Raw genomic sequence first — 19,811 nt, 5'->3', positions numbered from 1 at the left:
TTAGACTTAGTGGGGATGGGAGGACCCGCTATGCCTAAGGCCTGATTGGTCCAGGCTTCTAGAGCCTGGGTCAATCAGGCCTTAGGCTTCGGCGGGATGGGCCGGGAAGGGGCGCGCCTGCCTCATTTCGACAAGGCGGGCCTACCAGCTGGACGGGCAAGAACCGTCTGGCCTGAAGAACAGGTTAGTTTGGAGGTTTGGGGGTTGTTAGCGATCCATATTGTCGGGGGGGGGCATCTTCTGGCAGGAGGGTTTGGGCACCCTCCTGCCAGCGATTGGTAGTATCGGGGTGGGAGGGAGATCGGTAATGTCGGGGGGGGGGGGCGGTTGGTAGTGTTGGGGGGGGGCGGTCGGTAGTGTCGGGGGGGGCATCCGATCGGACAGGCCGCGGCCCGCTATACTTATAGCGGCAGAGAGATCCCTTGCTGCGATAAGTATAGCGGCTGCGTCTACTTACAATGTAGACCAGCATTTTGCTGGCCTACATTTTAAGGTTTCTTCCTCTACTAGGGAGACGCGTAGGGCCACCTAGGTTCGCCTAAGGCCCTTAGGCGAGCTTAGGCGTCTTGCGGGTCTCCCTAGGCTCCCGGAGGCGCCTTCAGGCCTGCCTGGGGAGCATTTTTTTAAAAAAACGTGCATCCCGATTGGCTGATTAGACAGCTGTAGGACGCCTACAGTTGCCTAAAATCGGGACGCACTTTTGGAGAATCAGGGCCTAAATCTACCAAAACAAGATCTAATTTGTCTAATTCTCAACGTCAAATTATTCAAGATCTTCAAAGAGACTGTTCAATTATTATCAGTCGGGCGGACAAGGGAGGTGGTATTGTTATACAAGACTATGTAAATTATCAAAGGGAAGCATATCAGCAATTAACTGATTTGAATTACTATACTCCCTTGGATCAAGATCCTACCCTTGCTATAAAAAACAAAATAGATAATATATTACATGACGCTAGGTTAACAGGAGTTATTTCTCAGAAAGAATTTCGCTATCTGAATATTAATAAACCCAGAATTCCAGAAATATATTTTATACCCAAAGTGCATAAAGATCCAATAAATCCTCCAGGTCGCCCCATAGTTACCGGCAAAGGGTCTGTCCTTGAGCCACTATCCAAGTACATAGTTGGATATTTAAAACAGTTTGTTTCTTTGGCCCCCTCCTATGTGAAAGATACGGCTCAGGTTTTACAAATTATTGAAGGAATGTCCCATATGTCTATCCCAGTAAACACAATTTTAGTGACAGCAGATGTAGTAGCTTTATACACAAATGTACCTCAGGCGGCCGCAGCAGCCCTAGTTCAGACTCATACCACTCAACTGAATATAGCACAAGATAAACAACGAATGGTAAATCAATTGGCAGATATAGTTCTCTTTAATAATTACTTTAAATTTGAGAACAATGTTTACATTCAAACGAAGGGGGTGGCTATGGGCGCTGCGGTCGCCCCTACCCTAGCATGTCTATACATGACGAAGTTCGAAAGTACATTTGTGTATGGATCTCAATATTTTAAGTATATTTTGGTTTGGAAACGTTTTATCGATAATGTTCTTTTTGTGTGGACTGGTGATGTGGAACAGTTACATTCATTTTTATTAGAAATTAATTTGTGTGATACAAATATTAAATTTACATATGCTTATAGTAATGACAGTATTTCTTTTTTGGATATCACATTGATAAAACAACATGACCATATCATCACTAGTTTACACAGAAAGACAACTGATAGGAACACGTTACTCCAATACCAAAGCTTTCATCCAAGTGTGTTAAGGAGTAGCATTCCAACGGGGCAATTCCTAAGAATAAGACGGATTTGTTCACAGGAGGAGGATTTTACTAAACAAGCTAACATCATGTACCATAAATTTTGCGATAGGGGGTACCCGAAAAAAATTGTGAAAAAGGCTTGGAAACGAGCCAGGAGTTGTTATCGACCCTGGCTCCTCCTTCCCGGAACACATGACCAAGAATCTCAAATAGCCTGCGTTTTACCATACAATTCAATGAGTAATTCGATAAAACAAATAATATTAAAACACTGGCCAGTGTTACAAGTTCACCCTGTTTTACAAGATAATCCCAAATTTGCATTCAAAAGATCTAGCAATTTGGAGGAACAACTTAAATATCGCAAATATGACACAGATTATAGACATTTATCGCCGCACCGTAAATGTGGGCACTGTTGTAACTGCAAGTATGTTATGGAGCAGGATCAGATTACAGTTCCTCACTCTAATGGCAAACAATTTAAGCTTTCGTCAGGCACAGATTGTGAGTCTGAAGGTGTGATATACTGCTGTCCGTGTGAAGGTGTGATATACTGCTGTCCGTGTGACAAATTATATATTGGTCAGACGAGCAGGATGATAAAGACTCGCATTACAGAACACCTTAGTAATATTCGCTGTGCCCGAGTTACCGCCCTTCTGGTAGCCCATTGGTTACAGGAATCTCATACAGTTGACTCGTTACGGTACACAGTTTTGATACAAATAAAAAATTTTCAGGGCAATTTAAACAAAATATTACACTATAAGGAACAACGCTTCATATTTAATTGGAAAACATTTACAGCCGCAGGGCTGAACATTGAAGTTGAAGGGTCAATTTTGTAAAAGTTTAGTTTCCGGGTTAGAGGGAGTCCTTCCTGCTAGGGTAATTGTATAGAATATTTAAAGTGCTTTCCGAGTTGAGAGAGTCTTCGGCATTGTTCATTCTCCCCAGGCATTGTGAGCCGAGTAACAGGTATGAATGTAGTATCTATATTGAATGATATTTGATTTAGAATGATTGTATTGGATATTAGTAAATTGAGAATTTTGCTAAAATATTAGAATAGATAATATGGGGTTCATAATAAAAAAAAAAAACGTCTAAAAAGTGTCCTAAGTGGCTACTTGGACGATCAAAAAGCCTGATCGTCCAAGTACCCATAACCAAAGCTGGTTATTAGACTATCTAAAACCAACTTAGGCTTTTCCCCTGCCTCTAAACGCACAGAGAGAAAAGAGGTGTGTTTAGAGGAGGGGAAAGGGCGGGCAGTGGGCGGGAGGTGGGCCGACCTACACCTAGCCGTACAACAGGTATAACCAATACAGTTTAGTCGGCACTTAGACCTTTTTCACTTAGACGAAATAAAACCAGGTCTAAGTGCCGAAAAACGGGCTGCTGAGCTGATGGCCGTTGGCGCCATCAGTTCAGCAGCCCGGCAACCTAACCATCGCGGCAGGAGAGATGCCTCATCTCCCCTACTGCGATGCCATCACTCTTCTACCCAAACTGCTGCGACCCGCGGCAGTTCGGGTAGAGGAGTGATGGCATCGCGGTAGGGGAGATGAGGCATCTCTCCTGCCGCGATGAATCACTCCCCCCCCAACACAACATCGGGGAAAGAGGGAGCCCAAGCCCTCTTGCCCTGCAGCAGCCGCGACCCCCCCGACACGATCAGGGCAAGAGGGAGCCCAAGCCCTCTTGCCCTGTGGCAGCCACGACCCCCCCCCCAATAACCTCAGGGCAAGAGGGAGCCCAAGCCCTCTTGCCCCAGGCACCCGCGGCACCCCCGACTTGTTCGGGCCAGGAAGGAGCCCAAGCCCTCCTGGCCTAGGCGACCCCCCTACCCCCACCCCCACTACAGTACGGGCAGGAGGGATCCCAGGCCCTCCTGTCCTCGACGCACCCCCCTCCCCCCCAAAGTCCGCCCCCCCAAGAACCCCTGATCGGCCCCCCCAGCCGACCCGTGACCCCCCTGGCCGACCCCACGACCCCCCCCACTCCACCCCCCTTCCCCGTACCTATTTTAGGTTGGCCGGACAGACAGTTGCCAAACCCGTCCGTCCGGCATGCAGCTCAACGAAGAATGGGGCTGGATTGGCCCAGGGGCAACAAAGCCCCGCCTCCTGGTGGGGCCTAAGGTGCTTGGGCCAATCAGAATAGGCCCAGGAGCCTTAGGCCCCTCCTGTGGGTGGGGCCTTAGACACATGGCCCGGATGGAGCAAAGGGGTCATATGGTCAAATTTACTTTTTCAAAAAATCGGCTTTGCAGCAGTATTCTGGATTAATTTTAATCTTTAGAGACAGATCTATGTGATGCCAAGATAGATAGTGTTGCAATAATCTAGTTGAAATAATATGATTGATTGGACCAAGACATAGAAATGTCGAGGATGATAAAGATGTCTAACCTTCCTCAACATTCGTAAACTAAAAAAGCATTTCTTGATCAGGGAGTTTATTTTGCCACACGACAATGTTATACTAAAAAATGGACCCATTTTTCTGCCTGGTGCATTCTTCACCACCAGGATCCAAAATCCACCTCATGTTTCTTCAGTTTTGGATTATCTCCTGAATTTGTTGCACTCTGGTCTCAAGTCCACTTCCATTCGAGTCTATCTCAGTGCAATTGCTGCTTTTCATCAACTGCTGGATGGAAAACCTCTTGCTGCTCATCCTGTAGTTTCCAGATTCATGAAAGGACTTTTCAATGTCAAACCACCTCCAGTAGTTTGGGATCTTAATGTGGTACTTGCTAGATTGATGAAGCCTCCATTTGAACCAATGTCTTTGGCTCATCTCAAATATCTTACTTGGAAAGTGTTTTTCCTCATTTCTCTAACTTCTGCTCACAGAGTTAGTGAACTTAAAGCTTTAGTGGTGAATCCACCATTTACAGTGTTCCATCATGACAAAGTGATGCTTCGCAGTCATCCACAGTTCTTACCAAAAGTTGTCACTGAGTTTCATCTCAATCAATCTATTGTTCTTACAGTATTTTTTCCAAGGCCTCATTCTCATCCTGGAGAAATGGCTCTTCATATTCTGGACTGCAAACGAGCATTGGCCTACTATTTGCAAAGGACTGAATTGCATAGATCATCTTCCCAGCTTTTTGTCGCCTTTGATTCTAAGAAGCAGGGGCATCCTGTTTCCAAAAGAACGATTTCCAATTGATTGGCTGCTTGCATCTCGTTCTGTTATGCTCAGACTGGGCTGCAACTGGAGAGTCGGGTCACAGCCCATAAGGTTTGAGATATGGCAGCTTCAGTAGCTTTTCTCCAATCTACCCCTATTGATGAAATCTGCAAAGCTACTACTTGGTCTTCGGTTCATACTTTCACCTCTCATTACTGTCTGGAATCGTATTCCAGACGGGATGGGCACTTTGGCCAAGCAGTGTTACAAAATTTATTTTCCTAAAAGGCCAATTCTCCCACCATCCCATTCTTGTTAGCTTGGAGGTCACCCTCGTGAGAATATGCTGCTTGCTTGTCCTGGGATAAAGCAAAGTTACTTACCTTAACAGGTGTTATCCAGAGACAGCAGACAGTTATTCTCACAACCAACCCACCTCTTCTGGTTGGCTTCTTAGCTGGCTTAATGAACTGAGGAGCTGCATGCCTATGTTGATTGGAAAGGCACTCACGCATGCGTGGTGCGGTCAGTCGCAAACTTTCTCAAGTTCTTAAAGTGCCAGTGCACTTGTACAGCTGTCTGTACCGGGACTCCGTTGATGACGTCACCCACATGTGAGAATATCTGCCTGCTGTCCCTGGCTAACACCTGTTATGCTAAGTAACTGTGCTTTCTCCTCCAGCCCAATGGTCACCAGGATATACAAGTTATTTTACTGAAAGGTCAAGGGGGAGCAGAGGGAGTTTTGGCAGTATATGATGCCATGATCTGAAAAAGTTATGTAATGGAGAGGACGTATAGACCAGTTTCAAACTGAAAGAGAAATGGAAAGGAGCATCCATGTCCCTTCTTCACAAAAGTAAAGCAATCATCCTGCCTGTGTATGGCTGGTATGGGTAGGCCAGGCTGGACGGGGAGGGATATCACTGTGGTATAGATAGGCTGTGGGTGGGAGAGAGAAGTTGAAAAGTGCGGTGAAGTAAATTTGTGGGGATGAGTTGAGATTGGGAAGGAAGAGAGACAAGTAGGACATTTAGTCTTCCCTAGCTCTTCTTTTAGCCACAAGTTCTTCCAATGTGTGTACTATCCGCTGTGCTCTACATCTAAATATGGCTTGGCCAGTTGTGTCCATGACCAGCCATTCTTTGTTTACTTTTTACAGATGTGGTATGTATTGAGTACCCCCAATCATTTTAAAAAGTTGACTCCTATGATGTACACATATTGTTTTCCTCTTTTTACCTAAACACACCATTCAAAAATTCCTATTTACATGAATGCAATAGAACTATGTACATACTTTCAGCTGGTCAAAGTGGGGCAAGTTTCAGCTAGGACAATTTAGCAATATTAATCTATCTTTAAAAAAAAAATCTTTATTCATTTTTACATCTTACAACAAGTGTATCAATATTTGACAAATGAAATTGAATCTATCTTAATGCAGCTAGCTGTCATCATCATCATATATACAGGGTGAGGCAAAAAAAAAAAAAAAGTAACTTTGAATATTTTGCTATTATCTCAGCAGCCACTTTGAATTTCAGCGAGAAATTTTGTCTACTGTAGTTATCATACTTACATATTACTGTTAAATTTTTAATTACCTTAAGCTGTGTTGATGTAACTGACATTGTAGTGTTATTACTTAGCAATTTTTTTGCATTCTAAAAATGTTCAAGCTAAAACACAGTAAAATAACATCATTCAGGCAAAACAATTAACAATGTGTCAGAATTTCTCATTCCCTGTAAATGTATCCCCTTCCAGCTTTGACACAGGCCTTCAGTCACTTCGGGAAATTCTTAATACAGTGGTACCTTGGTTTGCGAACATAATTCGCTCCAGAAGCATGCTCAGAAGCATGCTCGTAAAGCAAAACGCTTGTATATCAAAGCGAGTTTCCCCATAGGAAGTAAGGGAAACTTGGATGATTCGTTCCATATCCCAAAAAGACTCTCCACCCCCCCGAGGCCACTGGTCTGATCACTTCCACCCCACCCCGGGAACCGGCTTCTCTCCCCCCGCGGCTCACCCCCAAACCCTTACCTCCAGCAGACATCGGTACGCACCAACCCACAGGACATCCTTGTGCTGGTGTTGAAAGAGCCTGCTGTTGAAGTTCCATGCTAGGCTGCTGCGGGGCCTTGAGCATCTGTGCATGCGCAAGGTGTACTAGCTCCCATTCTTTCATGAGAATCTCGGAGAGGGTGGGAGCCAGAAGGCCTTGAGCATTTGCAGATGTTCAAGGTCCCGCAGTAGCCCAGAATGGAACTTCAGCAGCAGGCTCTTTCAGCACTGGCATACGGTGTGGGTTAGTGTGTGCCGGTGTCCGCTGGAGGTAAGGGTTTGGGGGTGGACTGCGGGGAGAGAGAAGCCGGTTCCCGGGGTGGGGTGACACGCTCGCTTATCAAGTCAGTGCTCAGTTTGCTTGAGTGTTTTGCTCGTCTTGCAAAACATTCGCAAACCGCGTTACTCACAAATTGAGGTTTGACTGTACCCTTGTCGATTGACCCCTGTGACAGGCTGTCTCAGATCACCTGCGGCGATTGCATGCAACTTTGGGTGGAGGTTGTGATAGACTTCTAACATTTTTCCCCAGACAAAGTCTACGTCACTGTGACATCATTAATAGTAATCTGGTACCCCCTTTTCTCAAATAAATTAACATCTTCATTATTATATCTGGATGGCATTTTTTAATCTTTTTTGCCTGATATTTGTTGGACTGAGCATTATCCCAGGACAAGCAGGCAGCATATTCCCACACATGGGTGACGTCACCGACGGAGCCCCGCAGCGGACAGCCTCGAACGCAAACTTGCTTGAAGATCTCAAGCTTTCGAGTGCTGCAGCGCGCATGCACGCATGCCTTCCCGCCTGAACTAGGGGGCGCATCTCCTGTGAGGATCCTCAGTTCATTGTTTTCCGCGGAGCTGAGAAGACTTGTGCTTCTGGCTCTGCAGCAATTTGCCTTCTCTCACCGCGGCTGTTCTATTTTTTTTTTCGGTCGCTGTGCTTAGGGTTTATTCCCTTGTTTATTTCATTGTTTTTGAAAAGTTAAAAAAAATAAATAAATTTTGGTTTCTTTTTTATTTTGGAGTCCGCAGGCTTGGGCCTAGGCCCTTTTCCCTTTTTTTTAACGGACTTTATTTTTTCTATGTCCCGGCCTGTGACCGGGTTTAAACGTTGCTACTCGTGCGGCAGGACGATTTCTATCACCGACCCTCATAGTCGGTGTATGGTCTGTTTGGGTCACACTCATCATCCGGAAGATTGTGATCACTGTCTGACCCTTCAGCCTCGTGCTTTTCGCCGCCGCTGCGACAGATTAATTAATCTCTTCAACATGGAGCCTGACAAACCCTCGGCCTCGACGGTCTAGACTCCTTCGGGTCCCAAGGCCTCGACATCGGGAGCGACCTCGGGCGGTAAGGCCTCGCCCTCGACCCCTGCTTCGACCTCGGCCTCGAAGACCTCAGGGTCTTCGGCCTCGAAGGTCTCCTTGATCCCGTCCTCGAAGCCTGCTTCTGGGGGTAAGTCTCCTGCTTCCTTCTCAGGTACCATGATCAAGAAGCCTCCAGAGCTGCCCGGGGCTCCGGGTATGCCTCTCCCCTCGAAGCCTTCGGCGAAACGTGCCTCCAAGTCTCGGGAATACTCTAAATCCTTGGAGCGCATGGGAGCACCTTTGCCGCCAAATCCTTTGGTCTCGGTGCCAATGTTTGAAGATATGCTCAAGTCTATTTTGACTACGCAAATTTCTTCTATTGTAGCTCAGTTAGTCCCGTTTTCGACTTTGCCTCGGGTGGACCAGCCTAATCAGCAGCCTGAGACCCTGATCCAGCATTCACGGGGCAGGTCTCGCAAGAGAATTTCTTCTTCAGACTCCTCGCCGAATATCGCCTCGAGATCCTCTTTGCCTCGTCCGAAGCATTGCTCGAGGCTGTCGAAACACCTTGCTTCGAAGAACTCGAGGCATCGGGACACTTCCTCGAAGACGAAGATTGCTGCTTCTTCTTCTTTATCTTCGAGGCATTCCAGATCGAGGACTCCTCCCTCGAGGTCTTTACGTCGAGATCTCTCTCCTCCAGTTTTGAGGCATTCTACCCCCCCGAACTCCGAGGACATCCCCCTCGAGGGATGTGAAGAGGAAGCATTCCTTCACTCCACCACAAACTGGAAGTGGGGCTTCTTCAGTGACAGTGAGAGTGGAGTCGGAACCAGTGTCTCAGTACTCACGTGAAGCTTCACCCTCTTATTCCGTGGCTCCTCGTTCCAGCTCTGTCTTCCATAAGGAACCTTCTTCTTCCAAGTCTTCCTCTTTTGCCAAGTTTGTCTATGATATAGGTCAAGCTCTTCATTTAGACTTGCATTCAGATTCCAAATATATCCCAGAATACTTGGCTGACATGGAGCTAGCGCATCCTCCCAAGGAGACCCTGCGTTTGCCCATGACACCAGTGCTGAAACAGACCTTCATCTGCAATATGGAGACATCTTATTCGGTCACTGCTATTCCATCAAAGCTGGAATCTCGTTATCGCACTGTCCCCTGTAAAGGATTTGAGAAGTCACAACTCTCTCATCAATCTTTAGTAGTGGAGTCCTCCCTCAAGAAAGCTCATCCATCTAAAATTTCTGCAACAGTCCCTCCTGGTCGTGAAGGTCGCACTATGGACAAGTTTGGGCGTCGCTTGTACCAAAATTCTATGATGGCGAACAGAATTTTGAATTACAATTATGTTTTTACATCATCTTCAACCATTTTTTGAAGCTGTTGCCATCTTTTTTCCAGACTTGTCTAAACACCGTCTGTCTGAATTTAAACAGATCCTTCAGTCTCTTTCTCAGTTGAGGCTTTTTATGTTGCAGGCATCTTATGATGCTTTTGAGCTTTCTTCCCGGGTGTTGGCTTTTGCCGTTGCCATGCGCCGCCTTGCCTGGCTCCGCATAGTCAATATGGACCCAAATTTACAGGACCATGCCAACTTACCCTGTCAGGGGAATGAGTTGTTCGACGACTCAATTGAAGCTGCCACTAAGAGGCTCTCTGAGCATGAGCGCTCTTTCGCTTCCCTGATCAGGTCTAAGCCCAAACCGTCTACTGCCCAGGCATATAAACCGCCACCTCGTCGATATCCTATGAAAACAACTCCTGCATTTTCTAGACCACCTCCTCGACGTCCTCAGCAACGCCCTCATAAATCTCAGGCGCCTGCTGCCACCAAACCGGCTCCGTCTTTTTGACGTTCCGGTAGAGAGCATTCCATCCTCCCTGAAAAATTCTCTTCTGTCCATTGGAGGTCGATTTTCCCTTTTTTCATCACGTTGTGAAAGTATTACATCGGACCTCTGGGTGCTGACAATGATCCACGAGGGATACTCTCTACGCCTGTTTCAGGTACCACCAGATCACCCGCCAAGAGAGTGTCATTCCAGGTCCTCGCAACTCCCCCTTCTTCTTCAAGAAGCTCGGGCGCTCCTTCGCCTTCGAGCGGTAGAGGAGATACCTCCTTCCCAACACAATCTAGGGTTCTACTCCAGGTATTTCCTGGTGCCCAAGAAGACGGGGGATTTGCGGCCCATTCTGGATCTTCGAGCCCTCAACAAATTTCTAGTCAAAGAGAAGTTTCGCATGCTCTCGCTTCCAACCTTGTATTCCTTAATGGATCAGGGGGATTGGATGTGCTCTCTGGATCTCAAAGAAGCTTATACTCATATTCCTGTTCATCCGAACTTTCGCAACTATCTCAGGTTCAAGGTGGGGAACCTTCATCTTCAATACAGGGTTCTGCCATTCGGCCTTGCCGCCTCCCCCAGAGTATTCACCAAGTGTCTGGTCATGGTGGCTGCAGCCCTGCGCTCTCGAGGGCTACAGGTGTTTCCTTATCTCGACGATTGGCTTATCAAAGCCCCTTCTCTTCAAGGGGTTATAACAGCGACCCTTCAGACTATTTCTTTTCTTCAAAGTCTAGGGTTCCATGTAAATTTCCCCAAATCTCAGTTAGTTCCAGCCCAGTCCCTTCAGTTTATTGGCGCGACTCTGGACTCTGTCCACATGAGAGCGTTTCTACCCTTAAATCGTCAAGAAACCCTCTGTCGACTCTGCCGACAAATGTCTTCCCTTTCGACCGTCTCTGCCCGTCAGATGATGATTCTGCTCGGTCACATGGCATCTACGGTTCATGTGACTCCCCTTCCCAGACTTCACCTTCGCATTCCTCAGTGGACCCTGGCGTCTCAATGGCAACAAGCACTGGACCCGCCTTCTCGCCATATAACGGTAACTCCTTTATTAAAGAAGTCTCTCCGCTGGTGGATGCTCTCTTCCAATCTTTCCAGAGGTTTGTGGTTCCACAATCTTCCACATCAGAAAGTGCTCACGACAGATTCGTCCACCTACGCGTGGGGAGCCCACGTAGATGGTCTCCATATGCAAGGGTTGTGGACGTCAACAGATTGCCGGTGTCATATCAATCTGTTGGAAATCAGAGCGATTTTCCTTGCTCTCAAAGCTTTTCTTCATATTCTTCACGACCAGGTAGTACTGGTTCGAACAGACAATCAAGTAGCCATGTATTATGTCAACAAACAGGGAGGGATGGGATCTCACTCCCTTTGTCAAGAAGCTCTCAGGTTGTGGAAATGGGCGATTTCTCACATCTTTCTCAGAGCTGTATACGTACAGGGTCAACAGAACTGCCTGGCAGACAAATTGAGCCGACTGCTGCAGCCTCACGAGTGGACACTCAATTCCCCCACGCTTCATCAGGTATTCATTCGCTGGGGGACCCCTCAGATAGACCTTTTTGTATCGCCCGACAACTTCAAACTGCCTCTGTTCTGCTCCCGCATTTTCTCGCCTCATCGTCTCGAAACGAATGCCTTTCTTCTGGACTGGAGGGAGCAGTTTCTTTATGCCTTCCCTCCATTTCCTCTGATTCTCAAGACTCTTGTCAAGCTGAAGGCAGAACGTGCCACCATGATTCTGATAGCTCCTCGGTGGCCCAGACAACCGTGGTACTCCCTTCTACTTCAACTCAGTGTCAGGGAGCCTCTACTCCTACCGGTTTTTCCTTCTCTGCTCATTCAGAGTCAAGGGTCTTTACTTCATCCCAATCTGCAGTCTCTACACTTGACAGCTTGGTACCTTTCGACATAACAGACCCTTCTCAATTTTCTCGGTCTGTTCAATATGTTTTTCTTGCTTCCAGGAAGCCGTCCACTCTCCAATGTTACGGCCAGAAGTGGACTAGATTTTCTGCTTGGTGTTCCTCTCGTCAACTTCATCCGCTGTCTTCCTCTTTACCGTTGGTTTTGGACTTTTTACTTCACTTGTCCCAATCGGGCCTTCAATCTACATCTATTCAAGTTCATCTCAGTGCTATTGCTGCTTTTCATCAGCCTCTGGATGGGAAACCTCTTTCTGCCCATTCCATGGTTTCCCGTTTTATGAAAGGGCTTTTTAATCTGCATCCACCTCTTAAACCGCCTCCTGTGGTTTGGGACCTTAATGTTGTTCTGGCTTAACTGATGAAACCTCCCTTTGAACCTATTGACCGGGCTCACCTCAAGTATCTCACTTGGAAAGCTGTTTTCTTAATTGCCATCACTTCAGCTCACCGAATCTGTGAGTTGCAAGCATTGGTTGCAGATCCGCCTTTCACGGTCTTTCATCATGATGAGGTAGTCCTTCGTACTCATCCTAAATTCCTTCCTAAAGTTGTTTTGGAATTTCACATCAACCAATCTATTGTTTTGCCGGTCTTTTTTCCAAAGCCACATTCTCATCCTGGAGAGGTGGCACTTCATACATTGGATTGCAAACGCGCTTTGGCTTTCTACCTCCAACGTACTCAACCTCACAGAACATCTCCTCAACTCTTCATCTCTTTTGATCCGAATAGGTTGGGACGTCCTATCTCGAAGTGTACCATCTCCAACTGGATGGCTGCTTGCATCTCGTTCTGTTATGCTCAGGCTGGTCTTCCTCTGCAAGGTCGAGTGACGGGCCACAAAGTTCTGGCTATGGCGGCGTCGGTAGCTTTCCTCAGATCAACTTTGAGGAAATCTGCAAGGCTGCCACTTGGTCCTCGGTTCATACTTTCACTTCTCATTACTGTCTGGATACTTTATCCAGGAGGAATGGCCATTTTGGCCAATCTGTTTTGCAAAATCTTTTTTCTTGAATAGCCAACTTCCCTCCATCCCTTTTTACTTAGCTTGGAGGTCACCCATGTGTGGGAATATGCTGCCTGCTTGTCCTGGGATAAAGCACAGTTACTTACCGTAACAGTTGTTATCCAGGGACAGCAGGCAGATATTCCCACAACCCTCCCTCCTCCCCTGGTTGGCTTCTTGGCTTGGTATCTGAACTGAGGATCCTCACAAGAGATGCGCCCCCTAGTTTGTGCGGGAAGGCATGCGCGCATGCGCGCTGCAGCACTCGAAAGCTTGAGATCTTCAAGCAAGTTTGCTTTCGAGGCTGTCCGCTGTGGGGCTCCGTCGGTGACATCACCCATGTGTGGGAATATCTGCCTGCTGTCCCTGGATAACAACTGTTACGGTAAGTAACTGTGCTTTTTCTACATCTTGCAGCTAAGTGAATTTCTACTGTTTGGGGAACATAATCAGGTTTTGCGGGGTTAATTCCTGCTTGGAAGATATTTAAATACTTATAAAGAGAAAAAGATATACAAAAAAATACTTATATAAAAAAAGTTCTTTGGCAGTATTTATTTGAAATAAGTTGAAGAGTTTTCAATATTAATATGGATGAGGTTTTTCTGACCAATGATAGTTCCTGGTATGTGTACAGTACATGAATGCTTTGCAGTTTCACAGTTCTGTTACACTGAGCTTGAGGTCTTCTCTTCCCAAGATAATTGATACTCTTCTTTCTCCTTTTTTCTGATTATGGTATTGGGATTCACAGCCTGCTATTTATTTATATTTTTAGTTTTACAGTGCAAACATTTTTGAACATGTGAAAATTGCTGGGTAGTGAAACTATAAAGTCTGTAACTTTGCCATGTTTAAAGATAATCTCATTCCACATAGCACATAAACATAGATAGTAACAACAAATAAATCTGTAAAATTTCAAGTTGAAATTCCAAGTAGTAGCTGAGAAAACAGCAAAATCTCTATGGGTTTTTTTTTCCTCACCTGTGGAATGAAATCTTGGAGTCTTCTAGCTTTTTTCTACAGCATCCTTTCATTAGGTGATGCACCTTTATGAGCTGTCCATCCTTTCCTTCTTCAGGGTGGCTATGATTCAGGATTCTTATATCACTGCAAGTTCCCAAATGAACAAAATGACCCAAATGACTTTTCCTTGAGGAAGGATGAACCCTTCTATGTTGTTCCCATGGAGCACACAGATGATAACCCAATTCAAAAGATACATTTCAGGTAATGAATTTTTCTTTCAACTGAGAGATTAAAACCCCCATGACTATCTGTAGTAGCAAAGCACATGTGGTTACTCTAATGTGCACAAAATTCTTCAGCATTGTCCATCAAGTCTGCCCAGAAAGGTAGCCAGAATTGAACTTCCTGCTCTATGCAGGTTACTCTCTCCCTTTTGTTGTTAGGGTTATACCTGCCATTTCATGCCATTTACACCCATCTATATGCTCTCTTTTTGTGGGGAAGGGGGTGAATCAGAGTTTACTTGGGTGGAAATACTCCATTTTTTTGTTCCATCCTTTTCCCATATAGAGATATTCTGTGTTTATCCCTCTTGAAGGCCCTTTGAGATGAGGGCCTTCAAGTGGGATAAACATTTAAAGCCTTTTCTTTGAGATAAAACTTTAAAGTTATTTTTTACATTAGGGTTTGTGTATCCTTTCAATCTCTCAGAGATTATTTCAGGATAAAATAGTAATCTTTTTCTATAGTATCCCAACTCTATCAGCCCGTTACTGAACCAATATGCAAGGTGTTCAGCACCAGTGTCCGGATAGTGGCTGATGTTGAATATCTCTAAAGAGTGGCAAATGGCAACATTATTCAGATAGTGATGGTATTTAGTTTGCTATCGATAAACTGTCCAATTAGAATAACCTTTTTTGCTGTCCTAAGTTTTCTGCATAGTTTATCTAGATAATGGATTGGATATTGCTGCTATCTAGATAACTCTGAGGACTGCTCATGCTCCTCCCTAGCACCATGCAAATAGTGCCAGGGCAGTCACTAATGATTTTCATTGGCACTGTCTAGTGCTGCTGAAAATTGTTGGATAGACCCAGTCAGCAGCACTTATTCCGATAGTATGTGCTGCAATCCAGATAAGTGCTTTTAAATATTGACCCAAATATGTTTCAAGAGGGGAAATTCATAGGAATTTTGTGAATCTGAGTTTGCACTTTAAGATAATGTAAGTCAGGTGTATTTTCTTTGGACATCGTGGATCAGAACCAACAGTGTTGCCTGTTTGTCCAAGTCTGACCCCAACATCCTTCTGTTTGATCTGCAGTTCCAATAAGAATTTAATGTTCTGTGGCATGGAGGATGGAGCAGTGCGGGTTTACCCTTTGCTAAGCAATGATCCTTTTCTGAGTTCCATCCAAGGATACTGGACCCTCAACATGCATGACAATAACTATGGATACATTCAGGCTCTCACCTCCAGCTATGAAGGACAGTTCCTAATTACCTGTGGTGCTGATGGCAACATTTTCATTTTCAGCATCCTCCTCCAAGAGGACATTGAGAAAGTGATGAAAGTAAAGAGAGCTAAGGTGCCCTCTCCAAGGGTAAGTACTATAATATCCTGGTATCTCTGAACTCTAGGGTACCAGCCTTTTTTGGCACCCATTAAGACAAAGTAAGAGAAAGAGAGGAGTTCCAACAGAGTTAAGAGCAAAGGCAAACACTAGTGATGTGCATTCATTTTAAATCTAATGGCAAAAATATAACAAATGAAGCATTTTTTATGTTTGTACTTTTAAGCAAACTGAATAACTATGAGGCTGGAATGAGCTGAATCCTTGTTCATGTAATTTGATTATGACAACATTGCAATCTATGGGGCCAGACACAGTGGAATCACATTGGAAGGGGATGAAGGAGAAGCATCCATTTAGAGCATAAGAATAGCCTTACTGGGTCAGACCAGTGGTCCATCAAGCCCAGTAGTCTGTTCTCACAGTGGCCAATCCAGGTCCCTAGTACCTGGCCAAAACCCAAGGAGTAGCAACATTCCATGCTACCAATCCAGGGCAAGACAAAAAATAGAACCCTAAATGGAGGAGGTACAACAACAAGCTAACAAACGAAAGAACCTCCCTCACCCCAAGAAGTCTACAAAGATTAGGGAAAAGAGATGAAGTCCAACTCCAAACTAAGCAAAGAATGAAAATAATTCTATAATTTAATTTAAGAGTATTAACCGGACAAGCCCTCAGTCACACAGCAACCTCTGGAAACTCCAGGGAAAAGCTGTCGCGGATTTACACCCAGAAAGGTGTTAACTGCGAAACATCCCCGGGCTTGCTCCGGATAATATTAGTAGTGCTTAACTAGTGCAAAATGTGCAATGTGTGAAAAAAACTCAAATGAAAAAAACACACATTATCAAAATAAAGAAGGAATTCATCTCTTACCCCTAAGCTGGGGGCCAAACTGGAAAGTTAGTGTCCAAATCCAACCAAGCTCAAAAATACACAGGCTGTAAGAACTTAGCTTCTCCGTGTGTAATGGAAATGGTGATCCATAAGCAGTAAATGAAATAAATGTCCAACGGACTCCGTTTCGGGGGTAAACCCCCTTCCTCAGGAACCGCACTGCTCGATGACTCTCAAGTTCGTGAATGAAGCAGGAAAGAAATGGCACTGGTATGGAGAGGACGCCCTCTTTTTAACTCGCAGAAACAGAAACAGGTGAAATGAAAGAGTCAGGTGATCAAGCACCTGACCAAGGCAGCTTGCAAAGGAACTTGAAGCAAATCCTTTAAAGAAACATTCACACTTAATAAGTGTGTTGCCACTCTATATAGTCATTCAGACCATTAGGGGTTAAAGATTGAAGCTCAAATATCCAAAATTGTTCTCTGTGTTGAAGTCGAGTCAGTCTGTCTCCCTGGAAATCCTCAAAAACTTGCTCCATAACAAACCACCTAAGATCTTGAAAAGAGTGGTCGGCTAGTATGCAATGAGGGACCATGGGAGCAGTCATGGACCTCGTGTGTATACGTGACCTGTGTTCTATGAGACGGGTCCTAATCGGTCTCTGAGTGCGCCCAACATATAGCATGTCACAAGGGCACAGAATGACATATATCACCCAGTTAGACCTGCATGTTGTTGACGATTTAAAATTGTAGCACTTTTTAGTCCTCGGGTGCTGCCAACTCTTTCCTTCTAAAGTAGAAGTGCAGATGTCACAAGTTGCACTGCATTTGGTGTGTTGAGCTATCACCGTGTCGATATTCCTTGTGGTGTTGCTGGAATAACTGGAATGGACCAAATGGTCCGCCAAATTTCTGGCTCGGGAATAAGCAATCCTAGGAAGATCTTGAAAAGTGGAATGCAGTTGGAGAACGTGCCAGTGTCTACGGATGCTCCGTGCAACCCTGTTAGCATGGTTAGAGAATCTCAAGACGCAAGTGATACCAGACTCCTCTTGGGAGGAACCCATGGGGGATAATAATAGTTCCCTATTGGCATACAGAGCCCGATGATAGGCCCTCTGTAAAACCGAATAAGGATAACCCCTTTCCTGGAATCTGGTGAACAGTTCACGTGCTTGTCTGCGAAATTCTGTTGTATCAGTGCACAGCCGTCTAACACATTGCACATTTTGCACTAGTTAAGCACTACTAATATTATCCGGAGCAAGCCCGGGGATGTTTCGCAGTTAACACCTTTCTGGGTGTAAATCCGCGACAGCTTTTCCCTGGAGTTTCCAGAGGTTGCTGTGTGACTGAGGGCTTGTCCGGTTAATACTCTTAAATTAAATTATAGAATTATTTTCATTCTTTGCTTAGTTTGGAGTTGGACTTCATCTCTTTTCCCTAATCTTTGTAGACTTCTTGGGGTGAGGGAGGTTCTTTCGTTTGTTAACCAATCCAGGGCAAGCATGTCTTTCTCAATAACAGACTATGGACTTTTCCTCCAGGAAATTGTCCAAACCTTTTTTAAAACCAGCTATGCTATCTGCTCTTATCACAACCTCTAGCAGAGCTTAACTATTCACTGAGTGAAACAATATTTTCTCCTATTGGTTTTAAAAGTATTTCACGGTAACTTCATTGTGTGTCTCCTAGTCTTTGTAATTTTTGATGGAGTGAAAAATCGATCCACTTGTATCCGTTCTACTCCTCAGGATTTTGTAGACTTCAATCATATCTCCCCTCAGCCGTCTCTTTTCCAAGCTGAAGAGCCCTAACCTTTTTAGTCTTTCCTCATATGAGAGGAGTTCCATCCCCTTTATCATCTTTGTTGCTCTTTGAACCTTTTCTAGTGCCGCTATATCTTTCTTGAGAAAAGGAGACCAAATTGAATGCAATAACTCCAGATGAGGTCGCACCATGGAGCGATAGAGGGGCATTATAATATTCTTAGTTTTGTTAACCATCCCTTTTTAAATAATTCCTAGCATCCTGTTTGCTTTTTTGGCCGCCGCTGCACATTGGGTGGAAGGTTTTATCGTATTGTCTACAATGATACCCAGATCATTTTCTTGGGTGCTAACCTGCAAGGTGGACCCTAGCATCTGGTAACTGTGATTTGGGTTATTCTTCCCAATGTGCATCACTTTGCATTTGTCGACATTAAATTTCATCTGTTTCTTGGACGCCCAATCTTCCAATTTCCTAAGGTCTGCCTGCTGTTTTTCACAATCCGCATGCATTTTAACAACTTTGAACAGTTTAATGTCATCTGCAAATCTAATCACCTCACTCTTCATTCCAATTTCCAGATCATTTATAAATAAGTTAAATAGCACGAGTCCCAGGATAGATCCCTGTGGCACTCCACTGTTTACTCTCATCCTGTTTTCTATCTGATAATTCTAATTCCTAATCTACAACTGAACTTTGCCGCCTATCCCATGACTCTTTAATTTTCTCAGGAGCCTCTCATAAGGAACTTTATCAAAAGCTTTCTGAAAATCTAGATACACTATATCAACTGGCTCACCTTTATCCACATGTTTATTCACACCTTCAAAGAAGTCAAGCAAATATGTGAGGCAAGATCTCCCTCGGCTGAACCTATGCTGACTCGTCTCATTAAATCATGTTTGTCTAAGTGTTCCCCAATTTTATTTTTTATAATTATTTCCCCCATTTTGCTCGTCACTGAAATCAGGCTTACCAGTCTGTAATTTCTCAGATCTCTCCTGGAACCCCTTTTTTAAAAATCAGCTTAACATTGGCCTCCCACCAATCTTCAGGTACTACAGACGATTTTAGTGACAGGTTATAGATCACTAACAGCAGTTTAGCACTTTTATATTTTGAGTTCTTTTAGTACCCTGGGATGTATACCATTCGGTCTAGGTGATTTATCACTTTTTAATTTGTTGATTTGGCTTAGTACATTTTCCAGATTCACCAAGATTTCTTTCAATTCCTCCACATAATCACCCTTGAAAACCATTTCTGGTTCAAATAGATCTCTTACATCTTCTTCCATAAAGACCGAAGCAAAGAATTAATTCAGTCTCTCCACTATTGCCTTATCCTCCATGAACACCCCTTCTGTTTCTTGATCATCCAACTGTCCCACGGATTGCTTTTGAAAAAACCTAAAAACCTAAAAAAATTATGAGTTTTTGTCTCTTTTGAAAACTTCTCTTCATATTCTTTCTTAGCTGTCTTTATCAATGCTTTGCATCTAACTTCGTGCACAGAGTCGCAAAAATC

General features: G+C 44.6%; 1 protein-coding gene across 2 annotated transcripts in view; it reads left to right on the top strand.

The window, feature by feature from the left end:
* Window positions 1–19,811, top strand: part of CFAP44 (cilia and flagella associated protein 44) — a 553,092-nt gene that overhangs the window by 270,225 nt on the left and 263,056 nt on the right. For both annotated transcript variants that reach the window (XM_033943382.1, XM_033943381.1), the window contains 2 exons: window positions 14,202–14,350; window positions 15,417–15,696. In XM_033943382.1, the coding sequence (XP_033799273.1) occupies window positions 14,202–14,350; window positions 15,417–15,696 (429 nt within the window). The remainder of the gene's footprint in view (window positions 1–14,201; window positions 14,351–15,416; window positions 15,697–19,811) is intronic.

Source organism: Geotrypetes seraphini, chromosome 4, assembly GCF_902459505.1.
Source record: "Geotrypetes seraphini chromosome 4, aGeoSer1.1, whole genome shotgun sequence".
NCBI classification, from domain to species: domain Eukaryota; kingdom Metazoa; phylum Chordata; class Amphibia; order Gymnophiona; family Dermophiidae; genus Geotrypetes; species Geotrypetes seraphini.
Note: the sequence above shows the minus strand (reverse complement) of the source record. Positions and strands in the feature narration are given on the sequence as shown.